The 24,138-nt window shown below is 39.4% G+C and overlaps 1 protein-coding gene across 1 annotated transcript in view; it reads left to right on the forward strand.

Moving 5' to 3' along the window:
* The window catches only part of otud7a (OTU deubiquitinase 7A), a 523,825-nt gene that overhangs the window by 334,742 nt on the left and 164,945 nt on the right, over positions 1-24,138 (forward strand). The window contains exon 5 of the mRNA XM_028823137.2: positions 10,629-10,811. Coding sequence (XP_028678970.2) covers positions 10,629-10,811 — 183 coding nt within the window. The remainder of the gene's footprint in view (positions 1-10,628; positions 10,812-24,138) is intronic.

Raw genomic sequence — 24,138 nt, forward strand, 5'->3', positions numbered from 1 at the left:
GTTCAACATGAGGAACTGTGTTCTTCTCTGAATTATTTGATTTGTAGTTTTAGACTGTAGGAACACAGGGGGACATGCAGGACAAATGTGTCTGTCCCAAACATTATGGCGGGCACTGCATCTGTTGGCACCTGTGTCCTGCTTTAAAACGCCTTGGCTGTCATTTGCCACTGTTACTGAGCAGTCAGATGTCCAGTGTGCACAATGACGTGTTGCATGTAGGATTTTAGGAAGTATTGAAGTTTTTCAGTTCCCATTGGATTTTCTGTCTTTGAGTTAAGTGTTGATAAGATATCATACAACACCTAGACAGGAATTTTTTTTTTATTATTTATTTTTTTCTTTTGAAAAGTCTTTTTAAAAATTTGACCTTTTGTCTTCATTTTTCATCCTGATGATTTTTTTTTCTTACACTTCTTTCAAGCTTCTGCTGTGGATCAAATTTTGATTGTTTTGCACATTGCATATTTTTTTCTTTTCTAATTTAGTAATGAGAACAGCATCAGATTTCACTGATAAGCTGAGTTTTGAATAACTATCGTCTGTATAATTTATGTAATATGTTTAAATAAATTACTTTCCTTGAAGGATATTGAGTTTGCATTTATTGCAAAAAAGCTCAAGTAACTTACAATTTATAAGGGGTACATTTAAATTTCTTCATTAAAAACATCGTCGCTGCCTTTTTGGTTGTAATTTTCCTGTGCAGCTGGGGAATTGCAACTTGGCAAACTATTTGCACATATTTCATGCTAATCACAGCCAATGAACTGGGGCGGCTTGAAGACAAACTCGCACCCATAATGTAATCAGTGAATATAGTTATTGAGATAAATGTGGAGGTGTAATTAAATTCTTCCTTTTCACAGGAGTTTCTCTGTGATTAATCTCTATGTTACATTTTTACTAGAAGATGTAATTAAATTCTTTATTTGCTTCTGAAGTATCTTTGATTATGTGCCATGTCTCTGTTTACTTGGAATGCTGGGAAATTATTTAATGGTGACAGTTCCTTTATAACAAAATGACTAATAATGGCACAGGATTATTAAGTAAGGAAAAAATAATAAAAAAAAAATAATAATTGTAAAATAAGGTGCAAAGAACTGCTTGTACGTGACCAGAACAGATCACATTAGATAGAACCAGAACAAATCGTAACATTCAGTCGAGAACTGTTTTACAAGGGGTGGTCAATAATAATGGATCTACCTGAGCCTCATGTATTTGTGCTACACGTATGACGTAGTTGCTAGAGGCCAGGAGATGTGTTGGTGTGCCACACATACAGTTTGATGCCATTTCATATCAAGCACTGAGAGAGAGGATGGCAAACTCATTTACCTGCGAGTCTATGAAGAATTATTGTGGAATGATCGTCAAGTTACAGTTATTGTTGTAGCTTAGTGTTTCTTAAACTGTGGATCGCCTTGAGTCATGAATTGCAATTGTACTGAATGAGAAAGGGGTGCAGACGGTTTGCTGCATTCCTGGGATGCAACTCCCTGAGGTTATGACGTTTACTATCTCAAAAGTCGGCACCTTACATTTCTGACCATCCAAGATTGGATTCACCAAAGAAAACACCTCTTTGTCATTTCATAGTGTTAGTTTTGAATTTTCTGATTATGACATTTTTTTCTTCCTTCTGATTACAATTTACTTGTCATGTTTCTTGGCTCTTGCCATGCGTACCCTTTTTTGACCTGCAGCTTACCTCTCTGGTCTTTGACTACAGTTCTGGCTTTGCATCCTGAGCTTGTTTGTTTAATTACTAGAAAGCATTCAGACCTCCAGTCCTCCCGAGATCAAGGTTCCAACCCAAGCAGTTCAAGGGTACCAGCAGGTTGCCGTGCCACATGTGCTTCACACGCAGTGGATGCCAGAGCTGGCATTCCTCTTCTTCGTATCACGTAATTCATGCACGCTTCATGCTCAGCAGATAGATGCTCTTTTTTTCAATCAGTTTGTTGTTGGGAAAAAAAAAAGACACAATCCCTGATAATTTTGTGGAGGTGGCCACTAGCCACGTTTATTGCTTCACCAGAGTGTACCATGTCATAAACGTCCAATTAAGACCAAGATTAAGATTATAGCCCCAGTGGTTTGTGGGCTGACTGACACAATCCCTAGCCTTTAATATATGTATGCTGTCTTCCTAGTTACGACCCCTGTGTGAAATTTGATTTCTCTGTGCCATTTTCTACTTCCATTCTCTATCAAAACTGCTGTCGGCAGCAACAGCCTCGAGCATCTTCTGAAGAAATCCTTGATGAACCCAGGCAGCTGGGAGATCTAATGCACAGAGCCTGTGCTAGGTTTTCCCTTGCATCTTCTCCCAGTGGGTTATGCCTTGTATACCTCACAAGAAATGTACTCAGGGAGCATCCTGACTATGCCCACCTCACCACAAGTGGCTCATCTCAATCTATGTAAACAGTGATTCTACCCCTGTGGTGATGCCATGCTCATCACCATATTACAGAGGCTGAGCACTGACATCCTGCTTAGGAACCTCATTTTGGCCATTTGTACTCAAGACATCATTGTTTCATCCACCTGCAAGAGCGGATGTCTATAAATGAGAATGGGGATGTAGACTAACATTGTCCAGTATAACACCCAAATAACTGCAGCCAGTACACCGATTCCTTGCTCATACTCACAGTCACCTCTATCCTCACTCACAATAAGGCCTTTCGATTCTTGAGGGCAAAAGCTAACTATCTTTGCAGCAGAGACCACCACCTCAGATTTGCAAATGCTAATTCTTATCCCATCTGCTTTATAATCAGCAATAAAACATTTGAGGATCCACAGTCTGACAAGGCCAAGAGAACAACATCATCTGCGAAAAGAGATGTCAAGGTTAATTCTCTCTAAATGTTAACTGCCTTTGATGTTCAGTTCGTGGAAATCATGAACAGCAGAAGAGGCAAGACTCTTGATGGACTCCTACACCCACATTGGATGGGTGTTTTTAATTTAATATACCATGAGTGTGAAAACAATCCATATTTTGCAGATATAGTGATAGGATGGCAAACAGCAGAAGCTTTAGCTGGAGCAACATCCATAAAGGTACCTGATTGTATTCTTTTTCAAACTCCACAAAGCTCATATAGACAGTGCTGGAAAACTACTATGACCCCTTAAGTATCCGTGGAAAGATAAAGAGTTGGTTCACTGTGCCACCGCCAGGATAGAATCTACATTTTAACTACTGGGCCCAGTCTCCTTTCCAGTACTCCAGCGTAAGCTTTCTAAGGATGGCTGAGTAGTTTGATGGCACTTTTAACAAAATATACACCATAATAGTGTTAGGTGAACTTTTGCTATACTACTTGCATATATTGCTGTGGACTTGCACCACAATGCATCTCAGTTCACAGATTTGCCACGAACCTGCAACATCTGGCTCAGAAGCGGTCAACTTATAGTGTGAGCCAGTAGCAGAACTGTGTAGAGATGGCTTCTGAACATGGGGACCTGCACATTTCTTGGTGACATCAGATGAGCTCTCCTTCTGAGCAACTCTGCCTCTACAGTACGGCATATTAATTTTCATTGAGAGATTGGTTTATACAACAGGAAATCAACAGGAACAGGAAATCAGAAATAACTTTATTGTTGGATTTTGTTTTGAATATCTCACTAGAAACTTTACTGACATTAAAATGACAAATCTTTCCCAGCCTTTTGTCTGGTTTCACTTATATTCCTTAGTTCTGAATGCAGCACCTTCCCCTTATATTTTCAAATAATATACATTAAAATGCATCAAAGAAAATGTGAGATAATTTTCATTCAATTTGAAATGTTATTGAGCTACGTCACACACACGCCTCAGAGGAACACCATTCTGGCTCATCACAGGTATGTGATTCCCCGTTTAGGTGATAAGTGGCGCTGTTGCTAACAGAATAGTCCTTTTTTTCTCCTCTTCTGCAGCAGAAAGAAAATACCTCTCAAGGTAAAACAATCCCACCCCTTCCAAGCCATAGGGCTATAAAGGCCAGATATCCTGATGACAGCGTCTCATTTAGACCTGGACTAAGTGAAAGGATGGAGCTTGCTGTGACAGACCTGCCCTCAACAGCTAAAACCTTTTCTCAAAGCCAAGAAAGGCTGTTTATTTTGTTTGTATTTTGTGCCCTCGTACACTGTTTTTTTGGAGAATTAAAAGGGCGACCCCTTTGGCACCCCAACTAATTTAGGACTACCTACAATTATTCACCCATCCACAAGCTAATTAAAGCTTTAAAGTGTGATTATGGATGGTAATCATTTCCTAGTTCAATCATTTACTCCAACAAAGACTCACATTAATCCTACAGTATATGTTTACACATTTAATGTCTGTCCAAAATGGTGATGCCCTGATGCAAAATCTAATGAAAGTTGCATTAATATAAAAATTCAAACATCCAAGTTCAATATGTTATTGTTGGCTTGGCATTAAGTTTTAATATAAATTCTATTTTTAAAGTGTTATATTTCATTTGTATTTGAAGTCTCACAATTATAATCAAAGCTTCATTATATGTTGTATTTGATATTATAATTTTTAAAAGTTGGTCTTGTGTTTAATAAGGCGGAGTGGTGGCTCTGAGGCTAGGGATCTGCACTGGCAATCGGAAGGTTGCCGGTTCGAATCCCGTAAATGCCAAAAGGGACTCTGCTCTGTTGGGCCCTTAAGCAAGGCCCTTAACCTGCAATTGCTAAGCGCTTTGAGTAGTGAGAAAAGCGCTATATAAATGCAAAAAAATAAAAATTATTAAATTATTATTATAATTATTTATGTTTTTTACAGGCTGCATGCTATCTAGTCAAAGTTATTTGCAGCTTTTTAATTTGTATTGAACATAAAGTGAATCCATTGTTAAAAACGGAAACATAAGCTTGCACAAAGCAAAATTACAGCAAACCATCTTCCAATGTCCACCATTCCAATTAATCATTTATCATAGTCAAGAGACAATTAGGAGTCCGAATACCGAATGACAAAATCCAAACTGAACCCTGGAATCAAAGTCGAAGAAACAAACAAAACTAACTAGAAATTCCTTTCTGTGATTATGCTCAAAGTTAAATTGTTTCCTTTGGTTTTAACAATGGGAATGCATCATCAGTAGTGGCACTGCAATGATTTTATGCATCATGACATCAGTGACCATAAGACTAGCCATACTGAGGGGGGCACATAATGGTTAATCATCATAACAAAATTAAAATGAAATACTCCAAAGTCTACAACATGTAATGTACAGAAACAAAGAACGTGACCCATTTTTGCATATTACTGGTACTGTCTAGTTACAGAGTACGTCCATTCTTTTTGAGTGCACAATGGAATTGTTTGAATATTTTAAGAACCCACATATAACCTCTGACTTGTGCCATTTGTAATGTCCACCATAGTGCCAAATTTTAAATTTGCAAGGTTGTTGTGTTGGAAAGTAGACTTAATATTAATTTAAATGTCCATGCTCTTAAAAAGGGTGTGCTGCCTACTCTCAATGGATATTGCTAAGGATTTGTTATCTCTGCTATGCTCCATATACCATAACACTCCTGGGATTGCAATAGAAAATGTAATGCATTTTCAACCTAGATACTGTCTCAGCCTCAGTCTTAAAGTGAAAAGATGGGACATTATCTTATCTGCAAAATTACAAAATGTAATCAGAATAGCAAAGAGTATATGAGCTTTATAACGTAGCATATTCTACAAATAATTGTAGATGACAAAACAAAAAAAAAATTAGAACATAAAAGTAAATTGGGTAGTATGGTGGTGTAGTGGTAGTGCTACTGCCTCACAACGAGGAGACGGGGATTTGTTTCCCAGGTCCTCCCTGCATTGAAATTGAATGTTCTTTTCAGTCCAAAGACATGCAGCTTAGGTGAATTGACATTGCTAAATTAGCCAGCGTGTGTTCGCCCTGCGATAGACTGGCGCCTCATCCAGGAATTGTTCCTGCCTTGTGCCTGATGGCCTGTAACCCTGCCATGGAATTTCTGGGTTTGTTATAAAGGAAGCTGCTCTGCTTCACCCAAGTGAAATATAGTCGGGTGGAAGAGAATAAACCTCGGTTAGGAGGAGTGGAGGTGAAGAAAGAGGGAGAGAGAAAGAAAGAGAATTGAGTTTTACCTCTACTACAAGAAGCCTTTTATAAGTTATTTGTATGAATAAAATGTGCATTTGCACCCGGCACTTGTGTTTGTGAGGTTGTGTCTGGGGTCTGGGGTTTGGGGTGCTGCAACGCCACATAGTGGTCACAACTGATATGCTCAGAGTGCATGCTTTACTAAAGCTCTTCTGATGCACGAGATCCAACACCAGTAGTTACGGGTTAGGGTTCCAGTGTCTCTGTTTCTTATATACAGTATCAGTGGGGCTTCTGGTCCATAGAGGAAGTGACGCCAGACCTCCTTTTCACCCTCTTCCTTCACTTTATACGTGTAAAAGTAGTTACCAACTGTTCTAGAAAGTTGATTCTGTTCATCTGGACAGTTCTTTTCCAGGGAGATATGTTACATCACTCATCCAAGTGACTTCCTCAGTCTCAGTTGGCTGCCTGTCTCTCTAACCTTATAAACAGTACCTTTGCATAATGACCGAAACTAGCAACATTGACTAACAATGGGCTGTGTGATCAATTACCTCATTCTCTGTTATCCTAATTTCTACCTGATTAGAGCCATAAAGACGCTGTCTTGGCACATGTGTCGGACAGTGTATACTGTGTGTGTATGTATATCTATAATATGTATATGTATATATGTGTATATATACAGTACTAGCAGTCACCCACGTCTCTGCCCACATAGTAGTGAAATAGAACAAATTTTAAAAATCAATAAACAAGCAGGTATTCCTAGCTAAGCAGGGGGCAAGGTACGCTCCAAAACATGGCGAGAGGTAGACCAACTCAAACAGAGGCTGGTGCGTGAGTGAAGAGGGCCCCACCCGCCTCCCCACTCCTGACGTCATGCTTCCCCCTCCCTTCGGCCCACAGCTTCTGCCTTGGATTATTGTGAATAAATCGCTCCTGCAAGCGAACTATGATATTTAGCGCAATGAGAGAAGTTGCAAAATCAACCCGAATGTTCAAGCAACTTCTATATACATAAAGAGAGAGAGAGAGATGTATATGATATATCAATACATATACTGTGTGTGGTGTGTGTGTGTGTATATACATATATTGTGAACTGGGGGGCTGATTGCACCCCTACAGGTTAAAAAACACTGAAAGACTACCTTCACATTGCTCCCTTGCTTGCTGGGCTTACTTGCGGTCAATCAGTACTTCGCATACTTAAAAGTCCGAACAGCACCTGTCGATTTTTGATTGTTTGCTTTTCTCTCTCTCTGACTTTCCCTGCTCCTGTCACGCACTCCTTTGAAGAGGAAGATATGTTTGCAATCTTTTAAATCTGTGACCCAAGCATATACTAGCTGTGTAAGCCTGTGCTGTAAAAAACACTGGTCCTAGAAACTATTTAAATCGTCATAAAAAAGAATGAAATGTGGAGATGTCAGGTAATTGAAAGGAACTACTCAGGGCATCTCTCTCCAAGGAGGATTCGTTTTGCTGATGTGCTCGCATCACTTTTGTATTAGCGGGGTGAGGAAAAGTAAAAGGGATACCGTTTTGCTGATGTGCTCACCTCGCTTCAATATTAGCCACTAAGCGAGTGACTCTTTCTTCGGAGGTTCCGTTTTGCGGACGTGCTGGCCTTGCTTGTGTACCCTCAGAGGTGGAGCCCTCAGCCTGACTCCACCTCTCACTTCTGGGACGGACAGACACACACACTTCCAGGCGTAGACCTTTATGCATAAAATCTATCTATCTATCTATCTATCTATCTATCTATCTATCTATCTATCTATCTATCTATCTATCTATCTATCTATCTATCTATCTATCTATCTATCTATCTATCTATCTATCTATCTATCTATCTATCTCTCTCTCTCTCTCTCTCTTATTTTGACAGGACGATCTTTTTTTTTTAGGTGTAAGCACTATAAATCCATTCAGATAGGCCAGTTTACATATTCTCTTCTTGTATCAGCACGTGCATGAGCGAGTGCTTATGCCTACAAAAAAAAAAAAAATTCCTGTCAAAATAAGATACTCTTTCTCCTTCTTGACGTGAATTATCTTTAAATGAAATGCTGCCAATAAGGAATAATAGAAATCACCGCTTACTATCTATGATGAACTAACGTTTTATGGAGTGAAAAAAATTATCGCCCCTGACAGATACACTTAATCAGTAGTGTGTACGACCCATGATTTGTGAGTTTGAGTGTGTGTGTGTGTGTGCGTGTGCATATGTGTGGTTTTGTCAGTTTTACTATAAAAACAGTTAAACACCCGCCATTTGTGAAGCAGGGATATTCTGATCATTCTGATCCCTGATCACTGATAAACATTCAGAAGAAACAGCGCTATTCCAATGTTTTCCTCAATAACATCCTTTCAGCAAACAGGACTAATGTTCTTGATGAAACAGATCACCCTTTAATGAAAAGCTGCCAATACGGAATAACAGAAATCACCGGGCGGCTTTCGGTCAATGATAAACCAGCGTCTGTTGAGGTGAAAAAATGGCAGGTACTGTGGTTGCTATCAATGCTTCCTGGTAACTCCGCTTTTGAGAAGAATCTGTTTCATGGGGTGAAAAAATAATCGCCTTTGACAGATACGCTTAATCAGTAGTATGTGCGACCCACGATTTGTGAGTTTGAGTGTGTGTGTTGTGTGCGTGTATCTGCTTGTGTGTGGTTTTGTCAGTTTTACTATAAAAAACAGATAAACATCAGTTATTTGTGAAGCGGGAACATTCTGGTCATTTTGATCCCTGATCAACATTTAAAAGAAACAGAGCAACTCCAGTGTTTTCCTCCATAACATCCTTTCAGCAAATGGGACTAAGTTCCTTCCTGAAGCAGATCGCCCTTTAATGAAATGCTGTCAATACGGAATAACAGATATCACCGGACGGCTTTCGGTCAATGATAAATCAGCGTCTCATGAGGTGAAAAAATGGGACGTACTGCGGTTGCGATCAATGCTTTCCGGTAACTCAGCTTTTGAGAAGAATCTGTCATGGGAAGGACAAGAGGGAGCGAGTGAGGCGGGTGCATTGAGCTGGGGCGGGACGGAGTGGGGCGAGGAGGCGGGTATCTGTGCGAGTGTTTTAAATAATGAAAGGAAAAAACGTGCTTTGAAATCGAGGACCCCCAACCAAGACAGCTTATGAAACAAAACACGACAGAGAGGCATATGCTACTTGTATAAAATACATGCAATAATGACAATATTGAAGCAATGATGAAGTGAAAGGGAAATGCTAAACTTGGGTGGCCACATTGTACCTGCCCGTAAATCCCAACCAATGTATATATCTGAACGGATGTATCTGAACTGATGTGTATATCTAAACCAATGTATTTAAACCAATATAAATATCTAAACCAATGTATATCAACCAATATAAATATCTCAACCAATGTATATATTTGAACAGATGTATTCAAACCGATGTATATATCTGAATGGATGTATCTCAACCAATGTATATATATCAGAACGAATCTATGCAAACCAATTTATATATATTTCAACCAATGTATCTAAACCAATGTATATATCTGAATGGATGTATTCAAACCGATGTATATATCTGAACCGATATATATATCTGAACGGATGTATTAAAACCAATGTATATATTCAAACCAATGTATCCGAACCGATATATATATCTGAACCAATGTATATATTTATGAACCAATCTTTTTCTCCTGAACGACCCCTCGTAATATCTTTCTCTCTCTCTCTCTATGTATGTATATGTATATATATATATATATATATATATATATATATATATATATATATATATATATATATATATATACACACACATACACACACATACAGACAGGTATGTATGCAGTACTAGAATTTAAGTTATGCGCAAAACTCTTACAACCATGACGCAGATTTAGAGTACTATTGATGAACAAAATATTTGCAATTAATAATAAAAATAACTAGTAACTAGGCAGGCCGTTTAATCTAATGGCCGTAGGAGTAACTTGTACAGCGAGAGGATATACTAGAGGTTCAGTCACCACTGCCAATCAAATTGTGTGCAGCTGATCAAGCTATTCAGCCCGCCAGTTCTCCAGTTATAGAACTATAGAGATTACCAATCTTTACATGTGTTATTTATAAGTTGCTCTTGATAAACATGACAAGTACATAAATAAATGCCACTGTACGTCCTTTCAGACTTTAAGTTTGTGCATTATGCAAGATACACCCATTTATTGAATGTGAATATGTTTTAGTGCCTTATATCTAACAAAACATTAGTTCTATTATATTAGTATCTTATTCAAATAATACAATTATACATACTGATAAAGGTAAAACACAGTTGGAAATCTTGCTGACCCAAATGTAATTCAGCAAATGAATTACCTTATTTCTTGTTATTTGCCTCTGTTGGTTTTATAGTAATTTTAGTATAATCAAGCAGATTCTTTTTTTTTTATTATTAACAGATGCTCCAACTTAATCATGTCTCATATTTCTTTCAAGGTAAAAACTGGGACCTGAGCGCTGCCCTCAGTGACTATGAACAGCTCCGGCAAGTTCACACTGCTAACCTCCCACATGTCTTCAATGAAGGGAGGTGCTATAAACAGCAGGAGCGAGACCCAAAGCTTCAGCCCAGCAAGATTGAGCGTTCCTGTCTTCAGAAACAGGATGACATTGCACAAGGTAATGTTCTGCTAATTCAGGCCTTATGTATGCATCTGCGGCTTTTAGCAGGTAGAGCATTTCATTACCCTAGGTGAATTAATCATGCCATCTTCAGGATTCTAGCTTTAATAATCATTTTTAAATTTAAAATATAATATTATACATATTAAACATAAAGAAACTAATTCTTCCATCCTTCTGTTTTCATAGTTTTTTCCAAAAGTATACTTTAGTTTAGGTACTACAAAAAATGCATCTATTACCCATTTATAACTAAAAAAACAAGACTTCGCCAAACACATTTTAGGTCTTCATAACACTTACAAAGCATTAGTAAAGTGTTTGTTCATCTCAGCATTATGACCTACTAATAAAACGTCACTTTAAAGTGGTCTGAGGTTGCTTAGGTCAGGTTGGGGAGCATGCACTGGTATAGCGCATTGCCGCACCCACCACACAATGAAATAGTTCCAGATTCTGGTTGGTAACCCCGCAGGCAGATGTGCCATCCAGTCCCATCTGCTACAGTCCAGCTGCTTCAGTTTTTAACAGTGAGGATCCTGTGAGCTGGATCACCCTTGGGGAATCGCGCCACATGGCCAGAGTGCCACAACTGACGCTCCCTCATAATGCAGGTAATGTGCCTCATTCAGGACTCCTTGAGTAACCACTCATTTGACACAAAGTCAATCAGCAGTACCCAAGGATTCTCCGAAGAGACACAGTACCACAGGAGTCCATTCTTCAACTCAGGCCACTGGACACTATCCACGTCTCACAACCATATAGCAAAACAAGAAGCACCAGGACTCGTAAAGACCTTCTTCCTTTTGCAAAGATATCGAGAGCGCCACCCCCCATACCCCCCCCCCCCCCCCCCCAAGAATATACTTTTCAAATCTGTCTAATGACTTCATAGGAAGAGTCACCAGAGACATGAATATCGGTGCTGAGGTAAGTAAACCTCTCAATAAGGTCGACACGCTCTCTGCAGACAAACACACTGCAGATGGCTGTGCCTAAGATGTCATTAAAGGCCTGGATCTTGATTTTTATCCAGGACCACTCGCAAGCCCAGACACTCGGACTCCTCCCTCAGTGTCTCAAGAGCTCCTATCACAGCATCGTTGGCAAAGTCAAGATCAGTGAATTTTTCTTCACAAACAGATGCCCCACAGCTGCTGGACCCCACAACCCTCCACAATATCCAGACCATGCCAGCATTGAACAGAGTAGGAGCAAAAGCACACCCCTGACAAACACCAGAACCAAAACACAGAGGTTCTGCTTCCATTCTGCACAACACTCATAGTACCAGTGCACAAGCAAGCCTTGACATCCAGCAACCTTCGGGGGATCCCGCATAGTCTCAGTATATCCCACAGAGCAACTCGAACAACTGAGTAAACCGCTTCATGAAAATCAACAAAGGCTGCAAATAAACTCTGCCGATATTCATGTTTGCGCTCGATGAGAACTCTCAGGGCCAGAATGTGGTCAATAGTAGACTTTTTAGGCATAAAACCAGACTGCTCCTGCTGGTAGGTGAGCAAGTAGGTATGGATCCTTTTAAGGATGACCCTACAGAGGAGACATTTCCTTTGATATTCCATGTTTAGGGTACTTTTCTATTATCGTGATGCAAATCGTATTATTGTCCTCTCTCAACGATTGACGTTACTGTGACGCAAATCATATTATCGTAAGTGTCCTCTCACGACAACTGACATCCCATGCGCAAACTTCCCGCATATAGTTGTTCTAATCAACTATTGTTCCCTTCACCATGTCTAATTGGTTTTCACACCATTTCACCGACATTCACCAACGTTTCACCGACCACAAATAAATGAAACAAACCAAAGTCATGAATGGTAATCAGGAATTCTCCAGCCAGTTCCCTTGTCGGATGGTTGAGACTTGTGCGGCAAGTTTTCCTGGAGCACCTCCACTTTACTCGGTTGGAGAAATATAATTTCATTGGATGGTTTCAGGGACACTGCCTTTCTATAGGAAGAATATCTGTGTCCTGAAGAAAGGGCACGGATGTCTCCTTGCTGGTTGGCAGTTCCCAAATTTTCATTGTTCTGGGGTACACTGCACTATCAAAGAGATAACACGAAAAGATTAGTGGCAAGGAATTAACTGTCAACATGGCGTGCTGCATATGCGTGACTCGCAGTGGAAGACAGTGAGGGTGGCAGCCCCACCGATTTGTGACACAATAATGGAAAAGTAACTTTAATAATAATAATAATTTTTTAATAATTCTTTACATTTATATACCGCTTTTCTCACTACTCAAAGCGCTCTCCACACAGGGAGGACCTGGGAAGTGAACCCACAATCTCTTTACTGCAAAGCAGCAGCACTACCACTGTGTAAGGTCTGTGAACCCTTCAGATTAACAAGTCATTTTACCAGCATGTCTAGATGAATAACTAGATCTACTGAGGTTTTAGAAGTCTTTGTTAAAGCTTTGTTATGTAAGAGTAAATGAGTCATTGATGCATTTTTACAGTACCTAAACTAAGGAGTTACCGTATATTAATTGTAAACTGTATAGATCAGTGGTTCTCTAGTTCACTCCTGTAAGCCCACTTTAGCTGCAAGTTTTCATCCTAACAAATTTCTGCTTTTAATTTAACTTGTACCTTAATTAATCAGGCTGTCATGTCCCAGTTTCTTTGACTTGGAATCAATACCTTGCAATAAATAATCTGTCAACAGGAATTACAAAACTGGTTTTGGTATATTTTTATTGGAATGTATTAAGCATTTTTGTATGGTGCAAAGGAGACTACAAATTAGCCTCAGAAATTAAACAAAGTTAGCAGAGTTAAGGACTGCACTAAAGGGCTTTGTTGTGTATTTGTAGTACCTCATATTTCTTGATAATTGTCTGTAGAGTGTCTTTGAAATGCTTATAAGAACTACAGGTATGTTATGTTCTAATTCCCCCCGTTCCCAAGTTTTTTGGGAATGCTTTCACTCAGTGCATTCGCATGCACACACATAACCTAGTTAAGGCACAAACCTTGTTTCTTAAAAATCGTTTTACATGGGCAAGTAATTTTCTGGAGCTCTCCTTTGGCAAAATACTCCAACGTCATTAAACTGAGCAAAAAAAGCGTTAATCATTATCATTAGCCACTGTGAATCCAAAAACAAGCATGAAGCCTGGGATCATTTTTTTTGTGTTTTATAAATATGTTTAGTCAAACTGTCACTTTATAGTGACAGTATAGTGACATAATAGCTTTCCATTCTCTGATTGCATACAGCACACTCCTTTCATCTTGGCTATGCGATTGAGCCCTGTGAAGGACCGACATACCAGCACGCGTGCGTCTTGCCTTACACGCAGTGCTGCAGGGATAATAATAAACACAACTATTTTTACTTCAATGTAATGTGTATTCTGTTAGGTTGCTTGTTACTTTACAAAATAAATCGGACAACATAACACACATTACTTTACATAAGTAAAGTCAAGATTGCATTGCTGAGTTTAGCACTCTATGTTCAGTTTATCAAAATTAATTTAGTGATTTCTGAAACACTGAGACATATCACAGTATTTCAACCAGGAGAAAGAATAATGTGATTGCCTGAGCATTTGCCTCTGGAAATGTATCTTGTGGACGTTTCTACCCTTGGCTGCTGAAAGTGTGTGAAGCAAATACATGCACAGACTACAAAATCCTTAACTGTAACTCGGTTAAGGGTTTACATGGCCAAATAATCTGGTTACTCTCAGAGAAATATGCGTATGTTGACCAAGTTTCTCAAAGACCAATAACCCAGTTTCTCTAACCAGAATAAGGGTTTATATGGCATTTTGGAAGCCAGGTACCTGTGAATAACTGGGTTATTAAAGAGCATGTAGTTTCAATGACTGACAGAAATGTTTTATAAACTGCTTAAGGGTGTGCCATTTGTGGTGGGGTGTTACAGACACTACATATGGATGTGAGTTGGTACAGCATGCTGTGAGATCTGCTCATAGCTACTCACACCGGATTGCTTCACTGTGACCCCCAATCCCTCTCTGAATATGAAGATGCTACTTCTGACACAATTCACAAGGAACTCTGCTTTGCTTAAAGCTGCCACTTGTGATGTAATTTGGAAGCACCACTTTTGAGTATGGAGCACACTTGGATGTTCTATGTGTTTGTTATATGAGGTCCAGAAAGACACCTTTTAGAGACTTTACACACATGAACCCTCCCTCCAAGAAGAAAGATTAGGTGGAAGAGGACAATTGAAAAAAAACAGAACAGAATAAACGGACAAGAAAGAGGTCTGACTAGAAGGGAGCTGACCAGAGAGAAGGGAGAAGTCAAATTGAGAGTTTGTGTCACTGCCACCTGAGTGACTGAACATCTATGATTATCAGGTTGTATTGTCAGGATATCTAATTTATGGCACTAGCTATTTGATGATAATATTTAAAGATTAAAGCTTATTAAGCCTGCCAGAGGCTAGAAACGGAGTTCTTTCCTCAGTTAGGTCAATCAGCGGCGAGGGAGAGTAAACACTCTCAACAGAGAAGCTACAGTGACAGTGGACTATAGTCCTGGGTGCAAGTGCAATGCATCTTTGAATTTTATAATCTCAAACGTTGGTAAGCATAAGTACAGGCAAACAGGAGTAACAGCAGAGGTGTGATATATAACTGTGAGTCTACTGGAAAGGAATCTGTGTATTTGATAAAAGGGGATTTCAGTTTTAAGGAAGGATGTCCTCCGGGGCTTTTTCTGCGATAAAACATTTGGCAATGCGAGACAGCGAGCAGGGTCAAGTTAATTTTATAGTGCAAGAAAACATATGATGATAATTAATATTTATATCTTGGTTAACATTTTCATCATAATTCTGTTTTTCCAAGTGGTCTGATTATTTATGACATTTTGTATGGACTAGCATAGTGAAACACCCGTTTATTAAAACAGGCTTAATAGTACAATGAAAAACATGTCTTTTTCAATCAGGTCATTTATTTAAGAACATCTGTTCACGAGATATATTAGTCCTTACATCCCTCTTTCTTTGTGCACCTCTGTTGCTCTTGTTTATCTGACATTCTAGCCCAGCAGTGGGCAGTGTCCCTCCTGGTGGGCCGCAGTGGTGGCAGGTTTTCATTCCAACCCAATTGCTTAATTAGAAACCAGTCCTTGCCTGTCTCAGACCTGATTTAATTTTATGGCTTGTTAGTCCGTAATGTTAGATCCTTATATTGTAGATTTTTGCCTTTCTTAGGATATCATCTAAATGATTTCATGCCTAAAATTGATCATTTTTAGTCTGTCACTTTCCTCTGCTCTGTTAAGTGTTTTACTCAATCAAACAAGGTTGCCAGTTCGAATCCTGTAAATGCCAATAGGGACTCTGCTCTGTTGGGCCCTTGAGCAAGGCCCTTAACCTGCAATTGCTGAGTGCTTTGAGTAGTGAGAAAAGCGCTATATAAATGCAAGGAATTATTATTAAACAGTGCATGATGAATCCACACAGGTGTAAACGGAGACAAGTTAGATGGAGAACTGCTGGCTTCTTTGTCATTTACATCTTATTGCTAATAAGGAGCCAAGGTGATGATCAGCATGAGCTCAAGCGCGTGCAGAAGGAATTCCGAGTCCAGCTCAGGGCTGCAAAGGAGCAGTACAGGAGAAAGCTGGAGCAGAAGTTACAGAATAACAGCATGAAAGAAGTGTAGGATGGGATGAAGATCATCACTGCCTGCAGCTTGAAGCGGGGTGCCACCATTGAGAGAGACGTGGAGAGAGCAAACCTGATGAACAACTTCTTTAACAGGTTTGACCACCCTAACCCACTCACCTCAGAGTACTGCACCCTCCACCCATCCTTCTGCTGATACCAGCATAGGAGAGAATGTCCCCCCACCCACAATTACAGCAGCCCAGGTAAGCAGAGAGCTGAGGAGACTTCGTGCCAGCAAAGCAGTGGGTCCAGATGGAGTATCGTCACAACTGCTGAAGGCCTGTGCGTTTGAGCTGGGGAGTCCTCTGCAGCGTTTCTTCAACCTGAGCCTGAAATAGGGGAGAGTCCCGAGGCTTTGGAAAACATCTTGCATCACCCCAGTCCCAAAGGTATCACATGTGATGAAAACCATGGAGCGGCTGCTGCTTCACCACCACCTGAGGCCACAGGTCCGCCACGCCCTCGACCCTTTGCATAATAGGAGAAGGTGGGAGCGAAGGATGCCATCATCTATATGCTACATCGATCCCTCTCCCACTTGGACAGAGGCAGTGGTGCTGTAAGAATTATGTTTCTGGACTTATCTAGCGCCTTCAACACCATCCAACCTCTGGTCCTTAGGGACAAGCTGACAAAGATGGGAGTAGATTCATACCCGGTGACATGGATCGTGGACTATCTTAAAGACAGACCTCAGTATGTGCGTCTCAGGAACTGCAGGTCTGACATTGTGGTCAGCAGCACAGGAGCGCCGCAAGGGACTGTACTTCCTTTGGTCCTGTTCAGCCTATACACATCGGACATCCAATACAACTCAGAGTCCTGCCACGTGCAAAAGTTCGCTAATGACACTGCTATCATGGGATGCATCAGGAGTGGACAGGAGGAGGAGTATATGAACCTAATCAAGGACATTGTTAAATGGTGCGACTCAAACCACCTACAACTGAACACCAGCAAAACCAAGGAGCTGGTGGTGGATTTTAGGAGGCCCAGGCCCCTCATGGACCCCGTGATCATCAGAAGTGACTGTGTGCAAAGGGTGCAGACCTATAAATACCTGGAAGTGCAGCTGGATGATAAATTGGATTAGACTGCCTTTCTGTGCAAGAAAAGACAGAGCCGACTATACTTCCTTAGAAGGCTGGCGTCCTTCAACATCTGCAATAAGATGCTGCAGATGTTCTATCAGACGGTTGTGGCGAGTGCCCTCTTCTACGCAGTGGTGTACTGGGGAGGCAGCATAAAGAAGAGGAATTCCTTACGCCTGGACAAACTGGTGAGGAAGGCAGGCTCTATTGTAGGCACGGAGCTGAACAGTTTGACATCCGTGGCAGAGCGACGGGCACTGAGCAGGCTATCTATCTACAGTTAGGCAGTTATCTATCTATCTATCTATCTATCTATCTATCTATCTATCTATCTATCTATCTATCTATCTATCTATCTATCTATCTATCTATCTATCTATCTATCTATCTATCTATCTATCTATCTATCTATCTATCTATCTATCTATCTATCATTAAAAACACTGAATACTGCTGTTTAAGACTGACATAAGCAATTAAGGGTGGCGAACCTTAACAAGCGAGACCACTAATATGAAACATCAAAATGTCACTTAAGCAATAAGTGCTTCATTAGCAATAATTGACTTCTCATTAAGAAACTGGGTTGGAACAAAAACCTGCAGCCGCTACAGCTCTCCAGGACCAACAGTGACCACCCTTGTTCTAGCCCATATATCCATCTTTCTTCGTTCTTCTTGTTTCCTCTGTTCATTGGACATCGCCTACCCCTTGTAGATGCAGGCAAACTTTGCACCCGAGCATTGACGCTGAATGATTTATCATTTTATACATGGAGAAATAAGTTGCTGGCGGTGATGATAGTGAAGTAACTAAAGCTTTTAAGCAGACAGTGCTATCTGACAGTTTTATGCTCTCTTTGTCCTTAATTCTAATTGTTAGGACACAACTAAAGAGGAAAAAGATAAGTTTACAGGATAATGACAAAATGAAGTGTAAAATATTTAAAGGAATACATTTTTAAATATGTTACTTAACTCATGTAATTTGTAGTGGTGGTTGGGGAAAAATATTCATTTCATGTGAAAAACATCCATTAAAAAAATAAAATAAAAATCTTGCATTACTTGTGTAACATAATCCAGAAGACTGTTATCCAGTCACTTGCTCAAAACATGGAAATGCAAAACCTTTTTTTTTTTTTTTTTTTTTAAGAGGAAACCCAAACCCTCATGGGAAGGACTTTTTGAATTGAAGACAGGACTCTTGACTAATGAATGACAGGGAGAGGCGTGTTGCATAGGGAGCACTTGATCATAATATTGCATAAATAAAAGCTGTATTTAAATATAGAAAAAAGCAAAAATAGTGCAAACCTTGTCATCTTATACATGATGAGTAATGAGTAATAGTCAGGACAAGAAGAACGTTAACACATGAAGTCTGACAAATGAGAGCAGCCTGTCAGTCCAGAAGGTTCAATTGGTTCGCTAACAGCTAAGATATCCACTTCAACTACATAACTTTTAAAATTTTAAAATTTGCCTCCTTATCTGTTAGTTTGCTCAACTGTGTGATTCACTATTTAACTGAAAGAATTCTGCTGTTTGAAATTCATCAATGCCTTTGCATTATAATTATTGATTTATTAGTGGGAGGTAATTTACAGTTTTATACAATGGCAGTCTTATGTTTAAATTTGTATTGTTGTATCTGTAGCACTTCAGTTTAGATACAGAAAAAAATGTATCTTGCTAGTCATTAACTCTTACATAACAAGACCTTAGCATTCACTTCTTTTGGTTTTTATTGCACTTATAAAACATCAATAGATCAGTTTTCCATCTCTGTGTTGTGCGGCATATTGACATGCTGGTAAAATTACTTGTGATGCTACTCTTTATTCGGGAAAAGATCCCAGTCGTCCCATAGGAGAAAGACTTTCTGAGACTAAGACCATAAAGCTTATGGAGCCATTTCTAGACAAAGGCAGAACCATAAAAACAATGTGACAGGAGCTTTCACAAAAAGGCTAAAGTCACTCGCGTACTGAAGTAGAATTGCACATGTACTTTGTCAGCATACCCAAACACAGGAAGCTCTGCAGTCTACTTGTGATTTCACGCTGTAGGACAGGTAAATAGTTAAATAACATTTGATCCGGTTTTTATATAAGTAACATATAAATGTTTTTCATATAAAGACCATCACAAAATATAATCACAAACAGGACTTTACACAATACCTTGGCGAGCTCTATAGGCCCTGCTGTTTTGTTGAAGGACATGCACTGGCGCGACCAGTTGCTGCATCCAAACGGTGCCATCTTATGCCTGGTGCAGCTGCATTGTTCTTATGTGTGACTGGACATTTCTTGCAGGGAGGGCTTCTGTTCTCTTTCTGCGATGTAGAACCCTCATCCTCATCTGAGTTCACCTCTGTTATAGCACGTCTTTATTTGAAAATAGATCAGGGGGAGCGTGAACATGACTGAGAGAATAAAACTGAACTTAAAAAAGAAAAAAATGCTCGCTTTTACAAGTACCCTAAATTTACACCGGCTGTTACAAATCTAAATGAAATGTATGTTTTTATTTTATAATAGTAATAAAAATAGCAGCTCACTACTCAAAATGGTACATGTTGGAGGACCTGGAATCAAACCCATAACCTCTTGATAATGAGGCAGTGGTTATTACCGCTGCACCATCCAAGCACACATATTTACTTTGTACCCTAAGCCAACTTCTTTTTCTACGGTTATATTTTTGAATAAAAGCACATTTGTTTTGTTATACTTGTACCTTTTATGAAAATGGTTATTTGATATTTGGACTCCAGTCTTCACACATTATACACTTTATGTCTACATTTTGTCAATTATTACTAAAGCATGAAAAACGTTTCTGTTTTACTTATGTGTTCAACAATTCCTGCCTCGCATTTCCTGTCATTCTATAACTACATAAATCATTGTAGACACGAAATACACATGAAATGCAGGTATTCCAAATGACGATATATTATTTACCCTCTACAATTCCAGGCACCTTACACCAAGATAAACAGACTTGAGCTCTGAGAATCTTCTTTGCGACTTGAGCTGCATCGATGGGGCGGTGGGATAGCAGGCTGCTTGCTGCTTGTGCTGATTGTCAAATTTGCAAAACAAAAGACACTAATGGAGAGATGGGAAGGAATTTAAGGTGGCCCGGGATTACGAGTTTTTTCGTAGGCTTCAGGGATTCTAGTGTTAAGAGTACACGAGTAATAAATGCGTTTTTGTAATACCTAAACTAAAGTGTTAATAAAACTCTACATTTAAGACAGCTATTGTATATAACCATAAATTACATTCCTCCATCTTGTTACAGAGCCCAGCAGATTGTGTCATTTCAAAATTGTGTACATCTAATGTGAGTTATCTCTGGACTCTCTTTGACTGTGTTTATCTATTTATATATCATCATCCTTGGGCATGTATTTGCTTTTGAAATCCTGCTCCCAGCTCATACAGATTGTCATCAGACCAGTGCCATATTGCGGCACATCCTAATTATTTGATCAGCACTTCCAGGCTAAAATGCTGCTTAAACTTAATTATGACTAAAAGTTGAGAAATCTCAACATATTGTGTGTGATAGCCCTGATTCATAGCATTAAATAAATAAACTATCAGTGTGCACTTCAACTCCTACATGTATAGCTTGTATTATCATTTTTATCAGTTACGTTTTCTTTAATCTTGTACTATTTAATTTACTGTATTTTGTATGATGCAAACTGTAAAAAGATTCAGCAATACAATAAACTAAAGAATAAATTAATTTAAGAGAATTATAATTGGTGTAGATCTGGCGAGTGTGTTATTTACGGTGAAGAACTAGGGAATCCTGTCCTAACCGACACTCCACAGAAAGCAGTTAAAAAGTGATGGATCACAAAAAGAAGAGAAGGGGCTAAGCTTTAGAGAACAGAAAGGGAGATTAAAGCTTTTATCAGATAGTTTTTGTGTCCCTTTTCCTTGTTTTTCCTTTCAGTGACCGTTCCAGTTTTCAAAGAGGATAATTTTTAGCTTGGAAAAGGGAAGAAAATGCTTTAAAGACAAAAAAAATAGAATGAGATAAGGCCAGAAAAAGGATATTCCCAGTGTAACAATCAAATTCACTACTGGAAAATAATTCCTAAACATACTATTACAATCAAATTGTCCTGAAACACACTCATATCATCCTGCACCAATCTGGCATTTAACTGTAATCAGACTTTCGAGGCAACTCGGGCCCCTTCTTCAGGCAAGATGGGCCTGAGTTGACTCGAAAGCTTGCATATTGTAATCTTTTAGTTAGCCAATAAAAGGTGTCATTTTGCTTGACTTTTCACTACATTCATAATGGCTAACACGGTACAATACCCTAGTACTACTGTAGTCAAATTAAATTAATAAAACCATTACAGGACTGGTGCCCCATCCAGGGTTTGTTTCTGCCTTGCACCCCATGCCAGCTGGGATACACTCTAGCACCCCCTGTGACCCTGGTCTGGATTAAGCAGGTTAGAAAATGACATGACATTACTTATTAAGACTTAGAAAGAAAATGCTTACATGCAAATATAATACAATTTCAGCACATCATGCACATCTTATATATAAACGTCTGCGCGTGGAAGTGTGTGTGTTTGTCTGTCTGTCTGCCTGCCCAACCTGGAAGGGCCCCACCTCTGAAGATACACAAGTGAGGTCAGCATGTCGGCAAAAGGAAACCTCCAAAGAAAGAGTCACTCGCTTAGCTGCTGATACAGAAGTGAGATGAGCACATCAGCAAAACGGTATCCCTTTTACTGTTCCTCCCGCAAACGAAACCTCTGAAGAAAGACAAAGTCGCTTAGCCGCTAATGCTCAAGTAATGCGAGCACGTCGGCAAAACAAAACCTCCTAGGAGAGAGATGCCCAGAGTAGTTCCTTTCAATTACCTGACATCTCTACATTTCAGTTTTTTTGTAACGATTTCAATTGTTTCTAGGACCCCAGCTTTTTTACAGCACAGATTTACACAGCTAGTACTGTATATTTCAACAAGCATGACATGAATTCAGGCTGTGGTTGAATAAGGAACTGCATGTCACCTCTGGAAAAATCTGGGGCACCAACCTGGTTTGTCCCCATATGATTCCAACAAAAATATATGAAAAGTTATCAAAAATTATGGCAAGTATGGGCGTCAATACGAAAAAATTTCTGTAAGGAAGGAATTCCGTATTGTGATAAGTTGGGCGAAAGACTGAACACCTCTTTCTGGCAGCAGTATAGGTCGGGCACTGAAAGGGGCGGAGTCAGTTGCCCTTAGGTGTCTTCTTCTCTGTGCTGTGGGGGGAGCAAGGAAGAAGGTTAGCGCTAGCACCCCTTCTCAACCCGGAGCGGTGGTACATACCTCAGATGAGCCTGGAGAGTGGTCCTCAGACGCGCATGTCTGACAGAGCAAAAGCATGAAATAAAACAGTAGAGTGGATTTAGAGCGTATTCAGACTCCTTCACTTTCTGCACACTTTTTTATGATGTTGATTTCATTTTATAGTGCTTAACAATCTACCCTCAATAACCCACAATAACAAAGTGAAAACATGTTTTCAGAAAGGTTTGAATATGTATTGAAAATCAAAAACTGAAATCTCTCAGTCGTTTAATTATTCAGACCCTTTGTGGTTGCACTCCAAATTGTTGTCAGCTGCATCCTGTTTTTTTTAGTTACCCTTGAGATGTGTCTAGAACTTGACTGGAGTCCACTTCTGGCAAAATGAACTGATTGGACGCTGTAGCTGCGTTTTCCCAAAGTTTCTAAAATTCTGCAGCTCTAACTCAAAAAAAAATGGGATTCAGCAAAGGCCTGACGCGCAGAAATGATTCCACAGACAAAATATCTTCGTTTTTTAAAAGTTTAGTTAAGTTTCAAAGTAAAACAGTTCACACAAAAAAAAGAAAATTAAAATAGCAAAAAAGAAAAAATTATAATAAGAAAAATGTAGTTCTAAGCTTAATCTTGTTACATCTTAAATCGTTTCTAATTACTTATAATTTCTGAACCATTTCAAAACGGTCAGAAAACTGTATGCTTATCCCATTTCTAACTTAAAATGGGTTTATCAAGTCCCTCTTTACTGGGACCTGTTCTAAACAACAACTAGAGCTTATAAACTCACTATTTCTCAGTTATAGTAAGAAGATTCTATATCTTGCTAACTTATAGGGGGAAAAGACTATACCATTGTCTATGACTATGGAAGAAATTATATTCTATTCAAATAAAGCAAACATTAATATAAGTTTAACTCAAAACTTTAACTTTCTAAGATTGGCTCTTACAGACACCATTTAGAAAGGAACATTCCTGTGTATAGAATGTCCACAATTCACACTGCATGTCTGAACTAAAACCTAGCCAGGGAGTCCAAGAAATACAATATAGACTACCATGGTAAAATTGGGGTGGCACGGTGGCGCAGTTAGGAGACCCGGGTTCGCTTTCCGAGTCCTACCTGCATGAAGTTTGCATGTTCTCCGTGTGTCTGCGTGTGTTTCCTCCAGGTACTCT

The sequence above is a fragment of the Erpetoichthys calabaricus genome, chromosome 17 (genome assembly GCF_900747795.2).
Source record: "Erpetoichthys calabaricus chromosome 17, fErpCal1.3, whole genome shotgun sequence".
Lineage (NCBI taxonomy): Eukaryota > Metazoa > Chordata > Cladistia > Polypteriformes > Polypteridae > Erpetoichthys > Erpetoichthys calabaricus.